Source organism: Protopterus annectens, chromosome 2.part0 (assembly GCF_019279795.1).
Source record: "Protopterus annectens isolate FY-2018-M chromosome 2.part0, PAN1.0, whole genome shotgun sequence".
NCBI lineage: Eukaryota > Metazoa > Chordata > Ceratodontiformes > Protopteridae > Protopterus > Protopterus annectens.
This window is the reverse complement of record NC_056728.1, coordinates 1,541,213,174-1,541,233,991: the sequence shown is the minus strand read 5'-3', so window position 1 is coordinate 1,541,233,991 and position 20,818 is coordinate 1,541,213,174. Positions and strand designations below refer to the sequence as shown.

The following is a 20,818-nucleotide window of genomic DNA, read 5'->3' as shown; positions in this document are numbered from 1 at the left end:
TTAAAATGGAGAACATCAATATCTGTGCAGTGACTGAGACCTGGTTCAAGGCTCCAGAGATCACCCCTGCACTACTAGGCTATAACTCATACCACACTTTTCGGCCATGTAACCTGGACCAGAACACCAAAGGCGGAGGTATGTCCATATTCATTAAAGATATCCACACCTCCAGGCTAGTTGCTCAGCATAATGCATCCGAGGTTATCCAAGTGCAACTAACTCTGGGCAAAACTGAAATCCAAATTGTAGCTTGCTACAGATCCCCCACCATGCCCCAGGATTCCCAATCCTCTTTTCTTGATGTACTGGAAAATATTAGGGTTCAACCAAACACCCTAATAATGGGCAATTTCAACTACCCCACCATTAACTGGGAAAACTACTCGTGTACCAACTCTTCACACAATGCTTTCTGGAATTCATAAACTCCAGTGCCCTGGATAAACATATCCACACCCCCACCAGGGGCAACAATATCCTAGACCTAGTCATTACCAACATGAGTGACCTGTATTCCACACCTGAAGTCAACTCCTTTTTGGTCCGATCCGAACATAAGCTAATCACCCTTGATATCCACATCCCGCCCCCACCCCCCATTAAGGAAACCACAGTAAAAAATTTCTCCAAAGTCAACTTCATGCTTCTTAAGACAGACGTGGTGAACTTCATGACACCCATGCAAATGGACAATACAGTTATGACTGCTGAATCCTACAAAAATGCACTCTATAAGCATTTACACAAGTACATGGACTGTGCTATCCCAAACAGAACCAAGACACTATCCTCCAAAAAAAGGAAGCCAATCTGGTGGTCCTCTGCCATAAACAAATTGTCCAACAAAAGGAAGAAATTGTTGCAAAAGAGAGTAAAATGCCATGAGTGGAGGAGCTCTCTGGTCAGCCTCAGTAAGAAGCTGAGATCCCTTATAAGATCCTCCAAAGCTAGCTATGAAAACAAAATCACCACTGATTCTAAGGACAACCACAAAGCATTCTATAGCTATGTCAAGAATCTCAATGGCAAAACCCAGATCTGCTCTGAGTTACAGCACAACGACATGGAAATTACAGAACCAACTGATACTGCCAACATCCTGGCAGATAGGTTCAGTGCTAACTTTATCCCCACCCCCCCACCCCCTAAAGGGCCCAAATCTGTACAGGATGAATGCAGAGTCCCTGTAATCACAACTATGCAGATAAAGGCTGCACTCTCTAAAGCCAAAAACACAGCATCCATGGGACCGGACAACATCCCAGGCTGCATTTTACATGAACTTCAGAATGAACTGACTCCCCACCTAAGCACCATGTTCAATCATAGCCTCACATCAGGCTTTGTGCCCACTGAATGGCGTACAGCAACCGTTATCCCACTCCACAAAGGGGGAGCCACCACTGTTCCTGGGAACTATCGCCGTATTAGCCTGATGAGCCTGGTCTGCAAGGCCATGGAACGTATCATCATGGAAATCATAAACAAAGACATTGGTAACCTCCAAACTCTGGATCCCACCCAGTTCAGGTTTGTGAAAGGCAGATCATGCCTCCTGAACCTGATCGACTTCTTTGAGGCAGTCACCAAAGCCGTAGATGAGGGTAAGGTGGTTCACACAGCCTATCTTGACCTCGCCAAGGCTTTCGACACCATCCCCCATTCTGGAATTATAGCTAAACTCACTAAACTAGGTATAAATCCCTACATCACAAAATAGGTTGCCAACTGGCTCACTGACAGAACCAACACTGTAAACGTTGCACACTCCAAATCTGACCTCAAACCAGTGACAAGTGGAGTACCACAGGGTTCAGTCCTGGGACCTCTCCTGTTTGGTATCTACTTCTCTGAAGTACATGCTAACACAGAAGGCCTCTGGCTAATGAAGTTCACAGATGACTGCAAACTAGGAGCCATAGTCAAGTCCCCAAATGATGTGGACATCCTACAGAAGGGCCTCATTGAGACAGATGCCTGGTGTCAGAGCCATGGCCTCAAGCTCAATGCCAAAAAGTGCATTGTTATCCCCTTTGGTAAAAACTCTGTACCCATGAACTACTACATAGACAGCAGTCTACTTAACACCGAATGTGTGATAAGAGACCTTGGGACCCAGGTGGACAGTAGTCTGTCCTTTGATAGTCACATCGCCACAGTAGTCAGGAAGTCCTTCTACGTGGCACACCTCATCATAAAAGGGTTCTCATCCAGGAAAAAAGAGATCATTGTTCCCCTCTACTCGACATTCATTAGACCCATTATAGAGTACAACACCCTTTTTGGAATGTACCTCACAAGACATCTGCAGCAGCTGGAAAGGCCACAGAAGTACCTCACAAAGAGGATTACTGACCTCAAACAGATACCCTACACTGACCGTCTCAAAAAACTCCAGCTTTACTCCGTAGCATATCGCCTACTCCAAGGTGATCTCTGCCTAACATGTAAAGCTATGTCAAACCCAGAGCTGTTGGACATGCTACACCTAAAGAAATCCCAATCCCTCCGTGCTACACGCTCTAGGGCCCTAGACCTTGTCACCACAATAAACAGGACATGCTGGAGGGATAGATTCCTGTCCCAGAGACTTCCTATACTCTGGAACAGGCTACCCATCTATGTCAAGCAATGTTTTTCATTAGCACTCTTCAAGAAAAATCTTGATTACTGGATGGGAAATAGGAAATACACCCCGGGATCACTTCTGTTTCTCTGCTCGACAGTGGCACAGGAAAATAACTTTCTTGGGTGGCATAAGCCAGAGAACCTTGTTGGCTAGGCTTACATAGGCCCTTGGGCTGATAGCCTAGTACCTACCTATGAACCTGTGAGATGGAGACATTGCTCACTGTGCCAGTGATGTTCTCCTTTCCACATATTTTGACTACCACCAAAATAGCCATTTATTGTATGCAGTACTGATGTTTGACAGTGATGGAAAATGGAAGAAATTATGATCAACTTATTGACCTTGTATACCCATCAACACCCCCCCCCCCCCCCCCACACACACACACACACACACACACACACATACACATAAACCACAACAAAGATTGTTTTTACACAGCATTTGAATGCAGTTAGGAAATACAAGCGAAACAGTGAGCATGTTAGGAAACATACTTTAGAAATATGTTAGATCTCGGAATGATTCAAAATACCTTTCAAGTACTCATAACCGTATTTCCTGACAGAAGCCCTGATCTCTGGATTTCCCGACAGAGGCCGTGATTTCCTGACTGTCAGGAAAATTTCCTGACAGGTGGCAACCTTAAGGGTAAGCCACCCGGCGGTGTAAACTTTGGCTGTAGATGACTGGCACTGTTGAAGTGACACCCCGACTCCATGAGCAAAAATAGGAAAAAGGGGTTGTGAATGGATAGATAATACATTCACAAGTAGAAGACACGGAAATATGCAGCACTGCTGCTTGCTAAAACACAGTGTCCCAAGTTAAGCCTGTCCTGCTTACAGTCACATTTCTATTATTTACTTTATCTCTTGTGCCAGGAAAGCTTCTACGTTCCCATAACTACCACCTGTAAGCCAATCAGATCGCAGAATATCAAGTCGCGTAACAAGGAGTGCCCCGGATGGTAATAGTATGGCGGTACTGCTAAAGATGCTTGATTACTTATCCAACAGAATAGTGCAGTAGTGAAAATATTTTCTTGTTTAATTAGCATAAGGTATTGTGTGTTTGTTCGACAATGTCGGTTTCCGGAGAAAATATTAGCGAGCGAATGGAGCAGACACTGTTTGAGACTCCTTACACCTATGACAACTACGAAGAACTTGAGAGGGAGGTGAAACACAATTGGGAAAGCGATACAGAGTCAACAGCATCATCTTACAGCGGTTCCTATTATTCTGAGTAAGGGACTTAATTCTGGAAATGTGTTTAGTGAACTCCACGTTAAAACTTTAAAGTGACATGAACATCTTAACTGCAACTTAGTTGGCATTTTTTTAAGAACAAACGTTATGCATAATCTTAAATGTATTTAAAGAGGGCGGGCTTTAAATAAAAACATAGCTCTCAGCTGTCCCTGATTTTGTCTTATTTTTACCCAGCCTCTTGTAAAAAAAAAAAAGTTTGATTTTTTTTTCCGATAAATTGCTGGATTACAGCCAGTCAGTAACGCCAGACTTTGTTCTTTAGAAAGTGCATGCTAATGCAAAACTTCTTGCTTTGTTAATAAGTGAATTGAAAGTAATATTTAAAAACTGTCTACAGTTTGGGGCTTCGTCCTTTTTAATTTTTTGTCTTTGTCCCTGATAATTGATCAAAAAAATTCAAGGTTATGAATACAAGTTATACTTTCCAAGTGGGTTAACTGACCTTATCCAGAGTATCTTGAGAGTTTAAGTTGCAAAAAAGTTCAAGGTTATGAATACAAGTTATACTTTCCAAGTGGGTTAACTGACCTTCTCCAGAGTATCTTGAGAGTTTAAGTTGCAGAAAGTTTTAGATTTCTTAAGTGGGTTAACTGACCTTCTCCGGAGTATCTTGAGAGTTTAAGTTGCAGAAAGTTTTAGATTTCTTAGATATGACTAATTTTAGGTATGATTTTAACTGTAGGCATTTTTCTGTAATTATATAAACTGTATTAGCCTTTATCTTTGTTCTGGATATCGCAAGCTTGGTGGGTGAGTTTAGGCTGGTTTCTTTGATGTTTTCATTTATTTAGACAGCACTTTTTAATGTGCTGCTATGTCTCAATGTTTAGAAACATGCAGAACAGGGATGTAGCTCAATTTACAACATGTAAGCAGTGCTATACAGAAGTTGTTGAGCAGCAGTACTTTAACGTATTGTTGTCACTGTAGTCTCACTGTTAGAATATGATCTGTCAATCCCTTTAGACACTATGCAGGTTCAATAAATAGGAGGCAGACTGGCTTTTCTGTATTGCATAATGTGTAGTGCTGCATATAGGTTATAGCACCAAACAGGTTAAATCTTGAAGCATTAAGAAAAGTTGCATTAATGACATAAAAAAGTGTACCATTTAGCTAGCAAAGAGTAGGTGTTGGCTGCAGTACAAGCTAGCCAATAAAGGGTTTGGAATCTGAATGATAGTTTATTGCATACGTTATGTCATTTGTACTAAATAGCTGGCTCATGCGTTGCATCTTTAGTACCATATAGCTAACTCACTGTAATAGGATTTTTTTCTGTTGATCACACACCATGTGATGTGGTATTGATTAGTATCCCTGACACTGGAGGGCTGGGAGGGAGCAGAGGTTAATGGCCATTGTTGGTGGAGGAAGTGGATTGAGTCATAGGGACCATGAAGCTTTGCTGCAGCATTCCTGAATTACTGCTTTGGATGATTCCCAGTATATGATGATACTGGTAGAGCATTTGGCCTGTTCTTGAACAAAGATACCCAGCTGGGGTCTAGGTTTAACAAGTGGGAACTCCTTCGCATACTAGGCTTGTCCAGGAGTCCAAATCCCAATATGTCACGTGTATAGAAACATCTGCCCCAGCATAGCAGTTGTTTTGGGACACGGCAGAGAATGCTGGTAGAATGATGTTAATATGAAACAAATAATGCTTGAGCATATGTACCATAGATCAAAGGGCATATACATGTAGGTGGATGGAAAATGGGATAACAATACATGAACTTTGTTTAGAAATGTGAACTTTCTGGCTACACTCCTGCTAATAAGAAATATATAAATTGGGTTATGACTCTTGTGTATCAACTGCAGAATATGTTTATTGAAAAGATGTATAGATGTCTGTATTGTAAATGTGTATGAAATATTGATAAAGTGGGCTGGATGATAACTAAGTAAACGACTGAGTGCAAGTGTTCCTGATGTATATTTCCAGTGTAGGAAAATGCATACTTTTCATGGTAATATGAGAAAATGTGATAATCATTTATGGGACAGTGATGCATTTAGTGGATTTAGCTGCATAAGCATACAGTTTTGTCTGTTGAAGGCTGTTGTCAACTTACGCTTTCATATGTACTTTTCATTTGATTGCATTTTTATAAATGTTATCCTTTTCCAATGTACAGAAATCATTTGAGGGCATTCACAGTTGCTGTACAAAAGAGAGTTTTTTTGGTAAAAGTAAGGTTCTGTGACAGTCATTCTGAACAAATATTTTCACTGAGTTGCTTTATGAGGAAAGTGTATCATCATCATTGCATAAACTCCTCAATAGCTGCTATGTTGAAAAAATATCCTGATCATTGGCTTATTTTGCTCAGTAGCTTTTTTTGTTGTTTTTTAATATCCAAGTTCTGTTTATTTATATAGTTACAGTTTTGAGTCTTATTTTGTCCTGTGAATGCTGCTGAGGTGTGATTTGGCATCAGCTTGCCGATAACATTTATTTAATTGCAATATACCATCTGTTATTGATGTATGGAGTCGTCACTCTGCTTGATCAGCTGGCTGCAGTAGTAGAGCAGTACAGCTTTTCCATCACCACTGCTGTTTGAGTAGTAAATGAGTATGTATCTGCACAGTAAGCAGTAGCTTAGTTAATGTCCAACCATAGAGGGAGGTATGCTTTTCATTTGTGAGGCATTTATTGTATCACTGACTTTTTTCAGATGCTGAGAAAGTATATTTTTACTAATTTCACTTGCTAGGATTTATTCTTTGTTAAATGTAGTACTTTGTGAAGTCTTTGGCATGAAGCTTCATAGATTCATAGAAGATTACTAGACTAACATCTTAAGAACTCTTAGGTTTTGGTATGAAGCTTCATAGATTTATAGCAGATTATTAGACTAACATCTTAAGAACTTTTAGAAACCTAGCCAACGTAAACCAGTTTTACCCAATGTATGTCCCCTTGGGGCAAGAGGATGGCATAGATTTGTGCCTATACCTTGAGTGTCTTACAGATTGCCCCTGTCCATAAGGGCATCGGCATTATTGTGAATTTGTGATTTCCCAGCCATTGATGCAAATTGTGTTTTGAAGATGGCCAGTGATACATTTGCCATTTTTTGTGTCATAGGAGAAATGTTGTCCAAGTACAGCTTGTGCAATTCATGACTTTGATGAAGATGCTGTTCATTTTCACTTTAATTGATATATTTAGCTAACCTAAGAATAGTGCGTCAAGTGCATTATCCTTGTAGATTTAGTAGGTAATTTGCTGAGGAACAGTTTGAGCTAAACATATTCAATTAGGATTGGTACAATGTACATACAACTCATTTTGAGAATTCTAGCTTACCTGAGATTAGGTGACCTCGCAGTTGGCTAGAACTGATTTGCAGAATTGCATAGTAGACAAACCTGTGATGAATTGAGAACAGCGAAAATAAGTAGTTTAGCTGTCTTCGGTTTCAAGAATATGTTCATTGTCCAAAAGGTCTGTTCCATTAGTTTGCATATTTGCAGTTTTCTGTTGCTAATATGCTGTTTGATATGTGAGACAATTTGTAGAAGGAATTATTAGATGGCTGCACTTACTCTGTTACTGCATACATCCCTTTCCTCTGCAGTACTTAAAAAATTTTCCAACATTAGAAAGTCTTTTTACATTGCTTTTGGTTGCAATAGTGCTTTCATCTACAGAATAATTAAACAATAAATTTCAGTGGAGTGTATCGATGCTGCATTTAACCCAAGAATCAAAAGTTTCACTTAGGGCAGTGTTTCACTTTTTGTACCCTGACGTAGAAGGGTGCTATGCCCCTCACTCCATCGCTACGTGTATATTACGGCGCTGAGACTGCTGTTCCTCAGAGGAAGGCAAATACACTGAGATGCCTCCATCTCATAGTTAGTATATATATTCATTTATTTCACTAATGGTTCTGTGATTCTAAGAATCAAAGGTAAATTCCTTGATTCAATAGGCACCCTGCCCCACTTCCAGTGAAATTTATTATTACTGTACAGTGTAGTAATTTTTAAAATTTAGCTAAATTATTTTTAAAGCTGTATTGTATGATTATCTTTTTTGTGGAATGTAACAATGTAGTAGGATAATTTATTGTAGTAAAGGTGCATATATTAGCGACTGTACTGTATGGAGTGGGCTATTGAGCATTTGCCAAGTGTTTTTAATTTACAAATGTTATGCTTTTTTCTGATTTTGTGGGATCTGTCTGATTCAAGTTGGATCTATATTTAAATATTTGTTTGTATGTTAGTAGTTTCACTAAACACAGGGGGTTTGGGTGTTGGTAGATTATGCTATACTTCCTAAATAAAGTTCATGCAGTATGTCAGGCAGCCATTCTTGTCGGTTCTCGTTTGTTATTATTAGTAGTATTAGTCTTTTCATAGCTGTATTCACTTAAAAAGCTCTCGTTGATTCATACCTCACAACCTCTATATGAGAGAGTCTGTAACAAAGCCCCTGAGAATCAGATACGCCTAGTTAGCATGTAAAGTATGCTATTTGGAAACTCTACATATATGTTAATGGATGAGGTAGTCAGAGTTAGAGACAAGCAAAACTAGTAAAGTTTTACAAGTGTTTAAATGTTGCTGCCTTTAACACATCCTTTCTGTTTAATGCAAGGCAAAAATCACACGGCACTATTGGAAAATGCTTTATACCAAAAATGCTGTTTGTATAAAAATAAAAAGTGGACCTTGTAGGTAACAGTACTAGCAAAATATATACATTTTAGCATGTCATACATTACAAGTCAAATGTAAATGGATCAGCTGTTACTTAACGTCTCTTTCATAGCATTGAAAGGAAAACTCTGCACTGCAACTCCAAAGTATGTTTGTTTTTTTTTCCATTGTGTTTTAGTTGTCCTACAATAAATAAAGCAAGCATCACACTACATTATCAAGTAATGATCTGTATTTTCAAAATGCTTTCTGGAAATACCCCTATAGTGACTAAGCATATTGGTGTAACACTTTGTAGTCAGTTGCTACTTAACTACTGTTCAGTATCATGTAAGGAAAAACTCCAACTTGAGACTAGCGGTATGTTTTTTTTCATTGTGTTAGTTGTAACTCAAAGCAGAATCACAGTGCACGGACAGAAAAATGCTGTTTTTTTTTTTTTTTAATCAAAAGTGATATCGTAACCATATTTGCAAAGAAATGCATCTTTAGCTTGTCGCAATATTTATTACAAGTCACTGGGCAGGTCACTTGGAGGAATGGCAAAATAAACAGGTGAATATTTGAAAAAAAATAATGTATTTATCGTGTAACTCCTGCTTTTCCTGTTACTCTAGGCAGTAAATGTATTTTGTTTTTTAAGCTTTGTTGAATTTGTTACTGTCAGTACTGCTTGTTATGTAATCTCCACTATATTGACTCGCGTAAGTTCTACACATTGAAAAGCAAATAAACATTTCACTTTCATCCCTTCTCATTTTTGACTACTGTAATCCCATAACTCTTCTGAAGACTGCCAAACTAATGTGACGTGATAGGGCTAACTGTGGTGATCTATACTTCCAAGAGATTTAGTGAATCGCTCTGCATGTTAAGGCCAACCTGGAGGATGTTCCAGAGAGAGAGACCCTTCTAATTTGAATATGCCTGTCCTTGGTCTGCCTCATTAGCATTCAGCTTGACTGTAGAGCTAGCCCTACATTGGTGCTGCATATCGTCTTGTTAGAGGCCTGTGCAGCACTGTGCTAGGGCTGTCACTGAATTAAAAAATGTGACTGCGACATCAGAGTCCCCCCTGGAAGTAGTCTTGAGTTTACTATAGTACCTTAGAAAAGCTTTCAGTGTCTACAGGAACTGTTAGATCTTAAAACTGAATGACAAAATTACCAGTGTAATAGTAAACCTCTGCAATAAAGTTGAGACTTTCCAGTACCCTCTCACTTAGCCGTTTGTTCACGGTCAGAGATAAACCCTGTGGAATGTGCTGCTCCATGGCATTTGTAAACTGAAGATGTTTTCTGTTTGTTAGCACTTCTGCTGTGTAGTTTATCCACAACCCCTTTTTCCCAGTTTTGTACATGAGGTCAGGGAGTCACTACAACAGTGACAGTTATGTAGAGCCAAAGTTTGCACCGCTGGGTGGCTGCATACTCGCACCTGTGGCCAATTTAGGGTCTCCAATTCACTAACTGCATGTCTTTGGAATGTGGGAGGTAACAGGAACACTTGGAGAAAACCCACACAAACAGCGTGAGGACATGCAGAGTTCGCACAGAAGGCACTCTAGCCGAGAATCAAACTGGGGAACCTCTTATGAGGCAACAACACTATCCACTGTGCCGCCCATCTGAAATGCTGTGTAGTATTGCTTTGGTATTTCTGCCCCCCCCCCGCATATTGTATACATTTAACCATGAGATTTATGCCATCTCATGATCCCTTATTTTCAAACAAGTATCTTTAGCAATGACTCCTTTCAAATCCAAATATATTAATCATATTTAACACTGGTGTGTCCATGTCCTTACTCTTAGTATAGAGATTTTAGCTTTGAAGTGTTTTGCAGTTATTTAAAGTGGTGTACATTGACTGTGTAGAGAACAGATATGGGAAATGTACTTTCCAAAGGTAGAGAGCAAAGTCTGAAACAAAAATGTTTTACTTTGCTTCAGGCTCCTTTTTATTGGCGTTAAAATCTGTGCTAGTGTATAAACAGCCACAGCACTTTATGAAGTTGTTCTGTGCCATGGTATTACATTTATTTTTGGGATATTATAATTTAAAAAAGGGCACATTTGAAATTTCTGTCTCACTTCCAAAATTATCAAAATGTAAATATAATATAACTCATTTACAGGAAAATAGGAGTAGCACTAGGCAAGCAAGTACAGAAACTGATATACACCTTTAAGCAGACACTTAAAATTACTTGTTACTGTTTACAAGCACTTAATAGTGCTTACCAATCAATGTTTTGATAGTTTGCCAAATATATAAAAATATAACCTATTAAAGTACTGGTACAGTTACATTCTTTATTTAATAAACTAAGAAAAGTAGTATAACAGATAACCTATCAGAGTTTGGTATCAGGGAAAGTGTTCAAATTTTGATTCAAGAACAAGCCTAAGTAATCTGAAATGCGGTATTCAAATTGCATTATATAGATGCTTCATGGTATATTGGTTAAAGTTGTGAGCCATGAATAGAATGCAGCTTACAGGCCTGCATTTGATTCCCACAACTTCCACTGACGTGATCCACTTACATCAGAAAACTCAACCAATACAAAGCTTGTTGGCAAACCCTTAAAAGTTCAGCTATTCCTTATTGGTCTTACTCGGTTAGCAAAGATCGTTGCTACTCAGAAACTCTCCATTTATTAATTAAATAACTGCAGTACTGGAGTAGCAAAGTGTGGAAGGCTAGACGATGCATTGCTAAAGTGCACTTAAATTGCTGAATGCTTTACATACACAAGCATTTATTTAGCAAATTGGAGTCATGTATGCTTATAGATCACACCTCTGATGTAAACCATGATGCTGTAATGCAACATGCAGTAAAACATAGATGTGGACATGGGGTAATGTTGACGCATCTGTTTTTGTATTGTGCATCTAAGGACTCTTAGAGTAGGTGCTTTTCTATAGCTGTTGTTCCACTGTTTCAATAACACTACTGAAATGATGGAAACAAGAACAGCAGTAGAAGATGCAGGTACATACTCCCAGGTCCTCGTATACATAGTTCATTACAAAACGGTATCATTTGCCATGTACAGTTGGCAGAAAATGAACCGGTGAAGACTTTGCCTTACCTTACCATTTGCTGCAGTACACAGATGTGTTTAGATGACTGGTGAGTCTATCTGGACTGGAGACTCAAAATGTTGTCCTTGCTCTAAGTAAGTCTTTGGGGAACAAGAGGAGCTAAGTTGTGGAACTAAAAAAAAAAATACTGGAAAAATAGTGATTAAATCTGGTAGACTTTTTTGAGGGGGTCACCAGAGCATTGGATGAAGGTAAGACAGTGCATACAGTTCACCTCAACCTGGCCAAGGCTTTTGAAACGGTAACCCATTTGGGCATTATAGACAAGCTCACTAAGTATTACCCCTTTTATCACCTGCTGATAGGACTCAGGAGGTCAAAATAGGTGAGGTACCTCTACCAAGAGGCCAGTCATTAGTGGAGTCCCTCGGGGCGCAGTATTAGGCCCCCTCCTTTTTGGCATCCATTTCTCTGAAATGGAAGCAAATGCTGAAGGTTTATGGCTAAGTTTTTCAGATGATTGCAAGCTGGGTGTCATCGACTAGCCTGCAGACACAAGCACTCTTCAAGAAGGTTCATCTTTGACTAACAAATGGTACCAAGGCCATGGTCTGAAACAAAATACTAAGAAATGCATAGGTGTACCATTTGGGAAGTCAATCATCCCAATTGATTACCATGTTGATAATACACCCCCAAGAGGACACAGTGGTCAGGGATCTGGGTATGCATGTAGACAATAGTCTTACCTTCGACCACCATGTTGCTACAGTGGTGAAGAAATCCTTTTATGTTGCACAACTTATAAGTAAGGGCATGACATCTAGATCCAAAGAGGTTATTAGCCCACTGTACTCTGCCTTTATCAGATCAGTCATAGAGTACAGTGCTCCCTTTGGTTTGTTCCTGACCAGGCATATGCAGCAACTAGAGTGACCTTTAGAGGTTCCTTACAAAAATACAAGGCATAACAAACCTGCCTTGTGCAGAGCACCTTAAAGCCCTTTCCTTTTATCCTATAGATTGTTGAAGGTTGATCTATGCCTGGCTTAGAAGCCATCAGCAAACCCCACCGTTATGAATCTCATACATATTTGTAAGTCAAATAGCAGAAGTACAAGATCTAGGGACCTGAATTTTTCTGTGACTTGAACAGAACATTTTGGAGAGACAGGTATGTATCCCAGAGTCTGCCCATCCTATGAAACAAGGTTCCCAACCATGTGAAGCTGAGTCTGTCTGTTACCTAGATTAAGTGCAGCCTAGACCAGTGCATAGGGAATAGGAAATTTACAGCAGGCTTGACGCCCATGGATCTTCTAGACCAGGGGTGTCCATCCTTTTCGCTTGCTGGGGCTGCATTGAATCAACAATTTGTCTTGGGGCCGCATATAAAAATATATCATATAGTTAACTGTTTCGTTGTCGCGGGTGACCAAAGTTGAACCCCTGGCTGTATTCTAGGTGAATTTGAACAATGAATAAATGTAATAAATGCCTAATATTTGCCCAAAAAATTCAAATTCTAATTGTTAAAATAACAGTTAACTCTAAAATCTTAGTTTATCTGTAAAAAAAAAAAAAAAATGAACAGGTACGGAACCCTTCCATTTGCATGAGATCATACCTCTTGATTTTGCTGGTTTCTTAAACATGTGCATGTCTTCCGTCATGTTCTTAATGTCCATATGTCGTTCAAAGCGCTCATGTATTCTTCTGTTTCCAGTTCCATTGCAGTAAGTATTTCGCCACTACTGGGATACTGGACCTCCTGCTTTTTGTCACACTGTAGCATCAATGAAGTGCTGAATACTCTGCGGATGAAGCTGTTGCCACATTTGTTGCTGTTGCACTGCTTTGGTGAAGCTGGTCTGAAGATGAAATAAGGCGCATCAGTGGTATTTTCATACTGAGCACCCCTTTGGAAATGCATATTTCTATCTTTGGAATCTGTCCCTGAAATTATTCAAGTCATGACAACATCTGGCACTGGCAAGATTTGTTGCTGTTGCACTGCTATCTGGTAAGGCTGGTCTGAAGATGAAAGAAGGTGCATCAGTGGTGATGCACAGCTTGCAGGAATGATGAGACCTTTACTTCTTAAAAAATGAACAATTTGTATTTTTACATTTGTTCCACTGACTAACAGATGGTAGAACACGTTCAGCTTTGGTTCATCCACTTACTTTGGAGCCACAAAAAACATGATAATATAGCAATAACCCACTGGGTGTGGGTAATGCTTACCCACCGGGGTTGGCGTGGTTTGGTCCGGTGCCCGAGGGACCAAAACAAAACAAACCGGGTATTGTATCAACACTCCAGAAGAAGTTATTATAATTATATTATTTATGCCATTAAGAAAAAAAAGAAATAATTACTTTTAAATATAATGCCTGTATAATGCCTTCTTGCTGCCCTTCCGCAGCCTGTCTGTTCTTCATGTGTAGTCTGCACCGCTCAGCATCAGAGCTGTGGGGAAAGAAACAGGCAGCAAAGCAACGCTGGCAGTTCTCCTATGTTGCTGTAAATGGGTTTTAATATGGCGGAGAACACGGAGATAATATGCGACAACACACACCAGTTTCACAAGGTTCTCGCACCTGCTTTTTTGCAGTTGCCTCTCCAATATGCATGAGTGCACATTTCAGCTGACTACTTGCACAGATCCACCCAATGAGGCGTAGCATCATCAGATGGCTTGTACAGATCCACCCAATGAGGCATAGCATCATCAGATGACACCTTTTTGTACTTCTTTCTTAGATCACTATACGTCTCCAACTTGAGTGGTTTCCCAGTGTTTGCTGAAAATTTGACAGGGGTCTTCCAGTGTTTGTTACTTTTCACAAATTTCAGCAAATAACTGACTTTATTAGTAGTGGCAATGTTTATTCATGAAACTTGTTCACAAGGGTGCAGCCAGGCACAGACCTTCTCAGAATTCGAACACATTGGTCATAATTCTTGTTATACTTTCTTAAAGTGTCCATATCAGGAGGTTCAGGCTGTCAAGTCAAGATTGTTCTTTTGTGTAATAAGCAAACATTATGAACATAACCTTTTTAATGTGAACACTGAGCCTGTCTTTTTGATACCAGTGTGTCTATATTGGTTTTGATAGAGGTAGTGGCGATGCAAAAAGTATTTTCAAGATGCTCATCTGAAACTTTCGTTCTGATTTTATTTTTTGTATATTTCATACGATAAAAAAAAATGCTCGCAAATGTACGTACTCCCCAACAGAGATGTCATGAACAGGGCATGTTCGTGACTGATATTTTTCTTTAGGCCGGTACAACTTATAAAAGTCCAATAAAGACACTCCTGCCTCCCACATCTCAATAGCTGCATGCTGACACCTTGTATACTTCTATATACTCAAGCATATACTGGGCATTAGTACAAGCAGTGGGACAAGCTGGCTACCTCGCACCAGGAAGGTCAGGTTAGCATCAGCAACTCCCTCCAATCGTCCCCACCTGACTTCTTTACTACCCAAATCAATAGTTGAACAGGGGTCATCTAGATTATAGTCTAGTCTCTATCTCTGTTTGACATAGAATTAAGCACTAACTTCACTGTCTCTTGTTTTGTGGTTTGCTTCCATTTCAGTGCTTCATTGTGTGTTTTTCTCATGTTGACTTAAATGGATATTCTTTCCCCACTTTGGGCCTTTCTCTAGTCTACATATTTCTTGCTTCCTTCCACAGCAACAAAAATTGTTCTGTATACATCACTCAGTGTTTCTTTCTTCCTGAGTGACAGATGAGTCCACACAATGCTGACAAAACTTCACTTAAGAAATACGTTCTTTTGTCTTTACATTTCGAGTTGCACATGTTACATGAACATTTTTTTTTTGCTTCTTTGATACTAGAGCTGATACATTCATATTATCTTCCTGACTATACCTGTTACCTAGAATTTTTTTTTTATCAGACAAGTTTCATGAATGTAAAATTATGCCATCCTGAAGTCTAGAACCTACAATTTGATTAGCTTGACTCTGTGGTTGAGTAAATTGTGAGACATGCTGTGATCCTTGTTCTACATGTCGACCTGCTTCCAGGTTTCAGATCTATTCTGTTTGATGATAATACCATGTTTGGGGCTACTCATTCCTCAAAAGTTTCAACTGCCTACTGTTAGTCTAAACGTATTTCTGCCAAGCTTTTGAAAGCTGAGGCATGCAGCTGTTACTAATTCACTGCATATCCTGGCAATTTTTATTGTCCATTTTAATGTGTTAGAGTAGACTTTGAAAAATGAAAAGGATTTTAAGCCATTGTAACAAAGTATAACATAAACTAAAAAAAAAAAAAAAAAAAAGGAAATCTGTCATCTGTCACAGGACAGCTACACAGCACTGAATAACAAATGGATATGGAGTGATTAGAATATTAGAAGATATGCAGAAGAAGTTATACAGCAATGTCTGATCTAGAATGACACAGCAGAATCTTGTTAGCACAGATAATACACCTGGCATTAAGTAGCCCTAAGGGCAGTGTGAACAAAACGCTTGCATAAGTAAGATCAGAATTGACGGTACCTGGTTGAAAACAGGGCAACATTAACTTAGAAACTGGTATAACACAATTGGAGAACTACGGAAAATTAATCATTCATTCATATCATGAAACGGTGATCGTAAAAGCACTTTCTTTCAGCTTCGACATCAGGGCAAACATCCAGTTGACAAGAAAAAAATTACGCCATCTAAAATAGAGTTAGAGAAGAACAGAAAATCACAGCAGTATGCTAACAATTGTCCTTTTGCTTCCAGAGCATCAGTGATTCTTTAACAGAGACTCAGCAGCAGTTTACACTCAAGTGCCAAGAAAGAGGTTAGGGGCAGTGAAAGCACAAGTCCTGGACATATAGAAAAGCAGGAGGTATAAACTGCTCCAGGTCAGCTGGGGTAGTACTGAGTATGCAAAAATAATACTACAGCTATCCCACCAGAAATGTTGGGACAACTATATCTATTTGACTAGTAACAAGCAGCCAGGAAACTAGTTAAGTTCCAAGTCTAATGACTAGCCAAAATAAATTAATTACAGCCACTACAGTTTAACTGAGCCTACCTTTCTAAAGTTACAAAATCAATTATGTGAATGTCTCACAATGTGCTCCTCACATCCCTGAAATATACAACAAATGCAAGATCACCTCAACTTGAACAAAGCTGCAATTTTTAGCTGTAGCGTCTGCCACTGAAAAATCCTGTAATTACTTGCTCAGATTTGTCGAATCTGTTGAATCTATTCCACTAGTCTTCATGTTAACAGTGAGTGCACATCTGGCATGGGGTAGATTAGGTAGACAAAACAGTAAAAAAGCATAGAAACTCCACTGCAGTTACTTAGTCTCCCAAACAACATTGGCTATATGAAGATGTTCTATGAGGCAACAGAGGAACTCGCATCTCACAGGGCAAAGCCACTTAAGATGGATGTGTCAATTTCCATGGAACAGTCCAGACTACATAGTACCTAAAGGTCCTACTGAGTAAATGGTAAAGGTCAGGAGAAAAAAAAGCTGAGTGCACAAGTCACATGACACAGCTAAGGTATTAGCAACTGAAAATTGACGTAAAGCGAGAACACATGGATACAGTTGCTGCAAGCATGTAAATACATAGGACATATAGAGAAGTAATGTAGACTGCAGAGGTCATGGGTTACTTGCTGACGTGCAAAAGCATAGACTGCATGGGGTACTGTCTACACAGTAATTTAGACGAAAAGCATAAAGTCACAAAATTTAAAATCCGGCAAAAGCATTGATTAAACTCATCATGGTGATAAACAACACATGTTCCCCTGGAAGTGGGTACCTTTACGCACCAAATGAATGATAACCAAGGTGGATCCTAAATGATAAACTTTAAGACTGCGTCTTGCAATATGCATAACATTGCTATAATAATGTGAGAGAATGGCACACATTTGCAAGCTCATATGTAGGGCATAAAGGCACAGACCTTGAGAATACATCGTTTGAATTTGCAGAGTTATATGATATACACATTTAAATTAAAAAAAAAAACTTTTACCTGCACTTCTATGTAAGAGTACACTTGCACTACCTGTACAGCTGAAATGCTCTCCCTCTCACCTTTATATAACATGGGAACATGAGGTAATCCACTAATGACCAATTACAGAATCCTGAGGTTATTTTCTGCTCTTAAAAGTCTACTAATTTACCTGTTATTATATTACTTTAGTAGTCTAATAGTGGTGGGAACAGTCACTTTGATTAACTCCTGCACTAAGCGTTTCTTCCTTCTAAGTACCATCTGCAGTTCTGGGAAGGACATATCTTCGTAACTTTTTTTTACTTTTAAATATGCTTAGCCTTGGTAATACAATTTAAATTTATCATTACAATAAGTACTGAATAGCCAGCAATTTTCTGGGATTAGCTTTATGTGGGAAATTTACAGCCTTCCATTACATGCTGAATTGCCACACCCCCAAACCCAGTTAATCGTTAATCCCTAGCAAACTAGCACCAAATTGGCATTATTTCTTTCACAGAGACATTTAGATAAGCACATTTATATAAAAGGAATAAAACATAAGCAAAATAGACATAAAAAGTACTAGAAACTAGATAATTTAAAACATGCTTTGATAGCATTAGTTCAGCTCCAAAGCAGGCAAATCAAATGCGAGGATATGTAGCCTGTACTTGTAAGGAAAAGCACTTGTTAAACAGATGATTGTACTTCACTTCTATATGTTTTCCCACCCCAGCTGCAGTCTGTTATCCTGGTTATTCTGGTTGTACCATCAGAATTCCACATTGAACTACTACTGAATAATATCTGGTAGTGGCTAGATTCTATCTAATCCCAAGAGCTATTTGGTAACAGCGACAGAAAATCTAGAGCCATTTGTAAAGCACCAAGCAAGCAGAGTTCAAAACCTCAGCTAGTTATACTGTGTATATAAATGTAAGTAACCCGGCAATTGGTGTCATTTTAACAGACACTTATTCACTGTTACTTAGGCATGTATATGGTGCTAATATAATGGGTATTGTGGTGATTGCCTCAAACTGAGTTCTCATGTTACTTTGTAAACTTTACAATGTAAAGAAAAGAAAGTGCGTCTCACACACACACACACACACACACACACACACACACACCCACCCACTCTTCTACTTTCACGCACACAAACATTTTGCTTTCATGCATGCACTCACTCACTCGCACTTACTATTAATGCAGTTAGGGGCTGTCCCTTTGAAATCCAGCAATGGCAAATCCGTACCCCGTACAACCCTCTTCAGTGACACACACACTTTGCTTCTTCTGCGCGAAATAACACAGCGGCAGGAACAGATGCTATAAAAAACAAACTGCGAAGGGTGCTTTAGCGCATGCGCACGCCAACATTAATACTTACAGGTCACGGGAGCGAAAAGCAAATGGAAAAAAAGCGTTTACATGCATGCGTTCACTAAACTTGCAGGTAGAGGTCGCGGGCCACATAGAAGAGCTCTGAGGGACTCATGCGGCCCGTGGGTTGGGCACTACTGTTCTAGACAGAGGAAGATTATAAATGCTTGGCTCTCAGGACATCATTATTCTTTTGGGAAAACTTGGCTAGGCTTAGAAAGCCCCCACCCCTGTGTCATTTAGCCTAGTAAGTCTGAGTCTATGAATCTATGTGCAGCTGGGTGGACTGTGTCTAAATATCATGGCTTGTGTGTGGGCTGGTTGGCATAGGATCTGAATTGTGGGACTACCTACGTGCAAATCCCTCATCAGGCCTATTATTGAATATAGCACTCCCTTTGATATGTACCGTACCATGCACTTGCTGCAACTTGAGACCTCGGCGATTTCTGACTTAAGAAAATACATGATCTCCAGTGCATGTCTTTTAGATCTCCAGTGCATGTCTTTTATATACAGACAGACTGAAGTAACTGTCACTGTACCCAGTAGTGTATAGATTACTCTGACCCAAATCTAATGGAAATGCTACACATCTGTAAGTCACATAGGACTAGAGTCACCTGTTCCAGGGACCTCAATCTTGCTTGTGACATAAATAGGACCTGACGCAGAGAGAGAGAGAATTTCTCAGAGGTGGCCACTCTTTTGGAATAGGCTTTCAATCCACATCAAGCAGAGCACCTCCACAACCCTGCTTAAGTGCAACCTAGGTAACTGGATGGGAAACTATAAATTTCCACTGGGGATTACCCCTGCTTCTCTCGTGGACATGGGTAGTCATTGATAGAAAAATCTTGGGCATAGACTATATCTCTCATCTAGTATTATATTGGGGATTTAATGGCTAGGCTTGTAAAGACCCTAGAGTCAGTAGTCTAGTATTATCCTATGAACCTATGGAACGGGATACAAATATCCATTTGTTTATTTCATTTTATTTCATTTCCTCAGCAGTTTAGACCCCCATGGTTATGTAGTATAATAGTTTCAATAAACCAGTTGCTTAAACAAAATTGCACATCTTTCAACATTTTATACATTTATCGCTGCATTTACAGTACTATTCACCGTTTCTTCTAAACTTTTGTTAGTGTGATGTTGAAAAGTAATGCATGTTTTACTTACTGAAATGGGTGGGGCTTTTGTCAGGTTTTTGCTTCTTCCAAAGGTGGCAACCCTACTTATGGGTCATAGATTAAAAGGAAGAATTCTTGCATCATCTTTGACTTGTGAAAAGCCTACTTGCTTCCAGGAGAGTATGAAGCAGAGTCGCTTGATAGAAATATTATTTTTTAGTAAACATCCAAGATTTTCTAAAGGAAAAAGTGCAATGTGACTTCAGCACGGTTTCATTGTGAAACAACCAAGAGTTGTTTTGAAGCGATGTGAATATCCAAAGTAATTTATTGCTCAAATTTCAGATGTCACTGTTGAGAAGAAAAAGGCATTTACTGAAATTCATTAAGTTTCATAATGGCTGTATAAGATGGAGACTTTGTCCAAGATGCTTTCAAAAGTGCTGAAGAAACTAGTGGATGAGGTTCAGAAATGACGCATACGTGGCAGTGTAACGGCAAAATAGCATGACTGAAGTAGTACAGTGAGGCCTGAAGCAGGATAACAATGGAGTAGGAACTACTTTGCTTGACAGAAATAAAAAGAATGCTCTGGCATAAAGCCCCAAACTGCAGGA

At 39.3% G+C, this 20,818-nt stretch overlaps 1 protein-coding gene across 2 annotated transcripts in view; it reads left to right on the top strand.

Annotated features, from left to right (window-relative positions):
• INTU (inturned planar cell polarity protein) overlaps positions 1 to 20,818 on the top strand; it is a 1,478,455-nt gene that overhangs the window by 58,950 nt on the left and 1,398,687 nt on the right. The window contains exon 1 of one of the 2 annotated variants that reach the window (XM_044061671.1): positions 3,552 to 3,883. The exons of the other annotated variant lie outside the window; for it this stretch is intronic. Coding sequence (XP_043917606.1) covers positions 3,720 to 3,883 — 164 coding nt within the window. The 5' untranslated portion in view covers positions 3,552 to 3,719. Of the gene's footprint in view, positions 1 to 3,551; positions 3,884 to 20,818 lie in introns of those variants that run through there. 2 annotated transcript variants of the gene reach the window in all.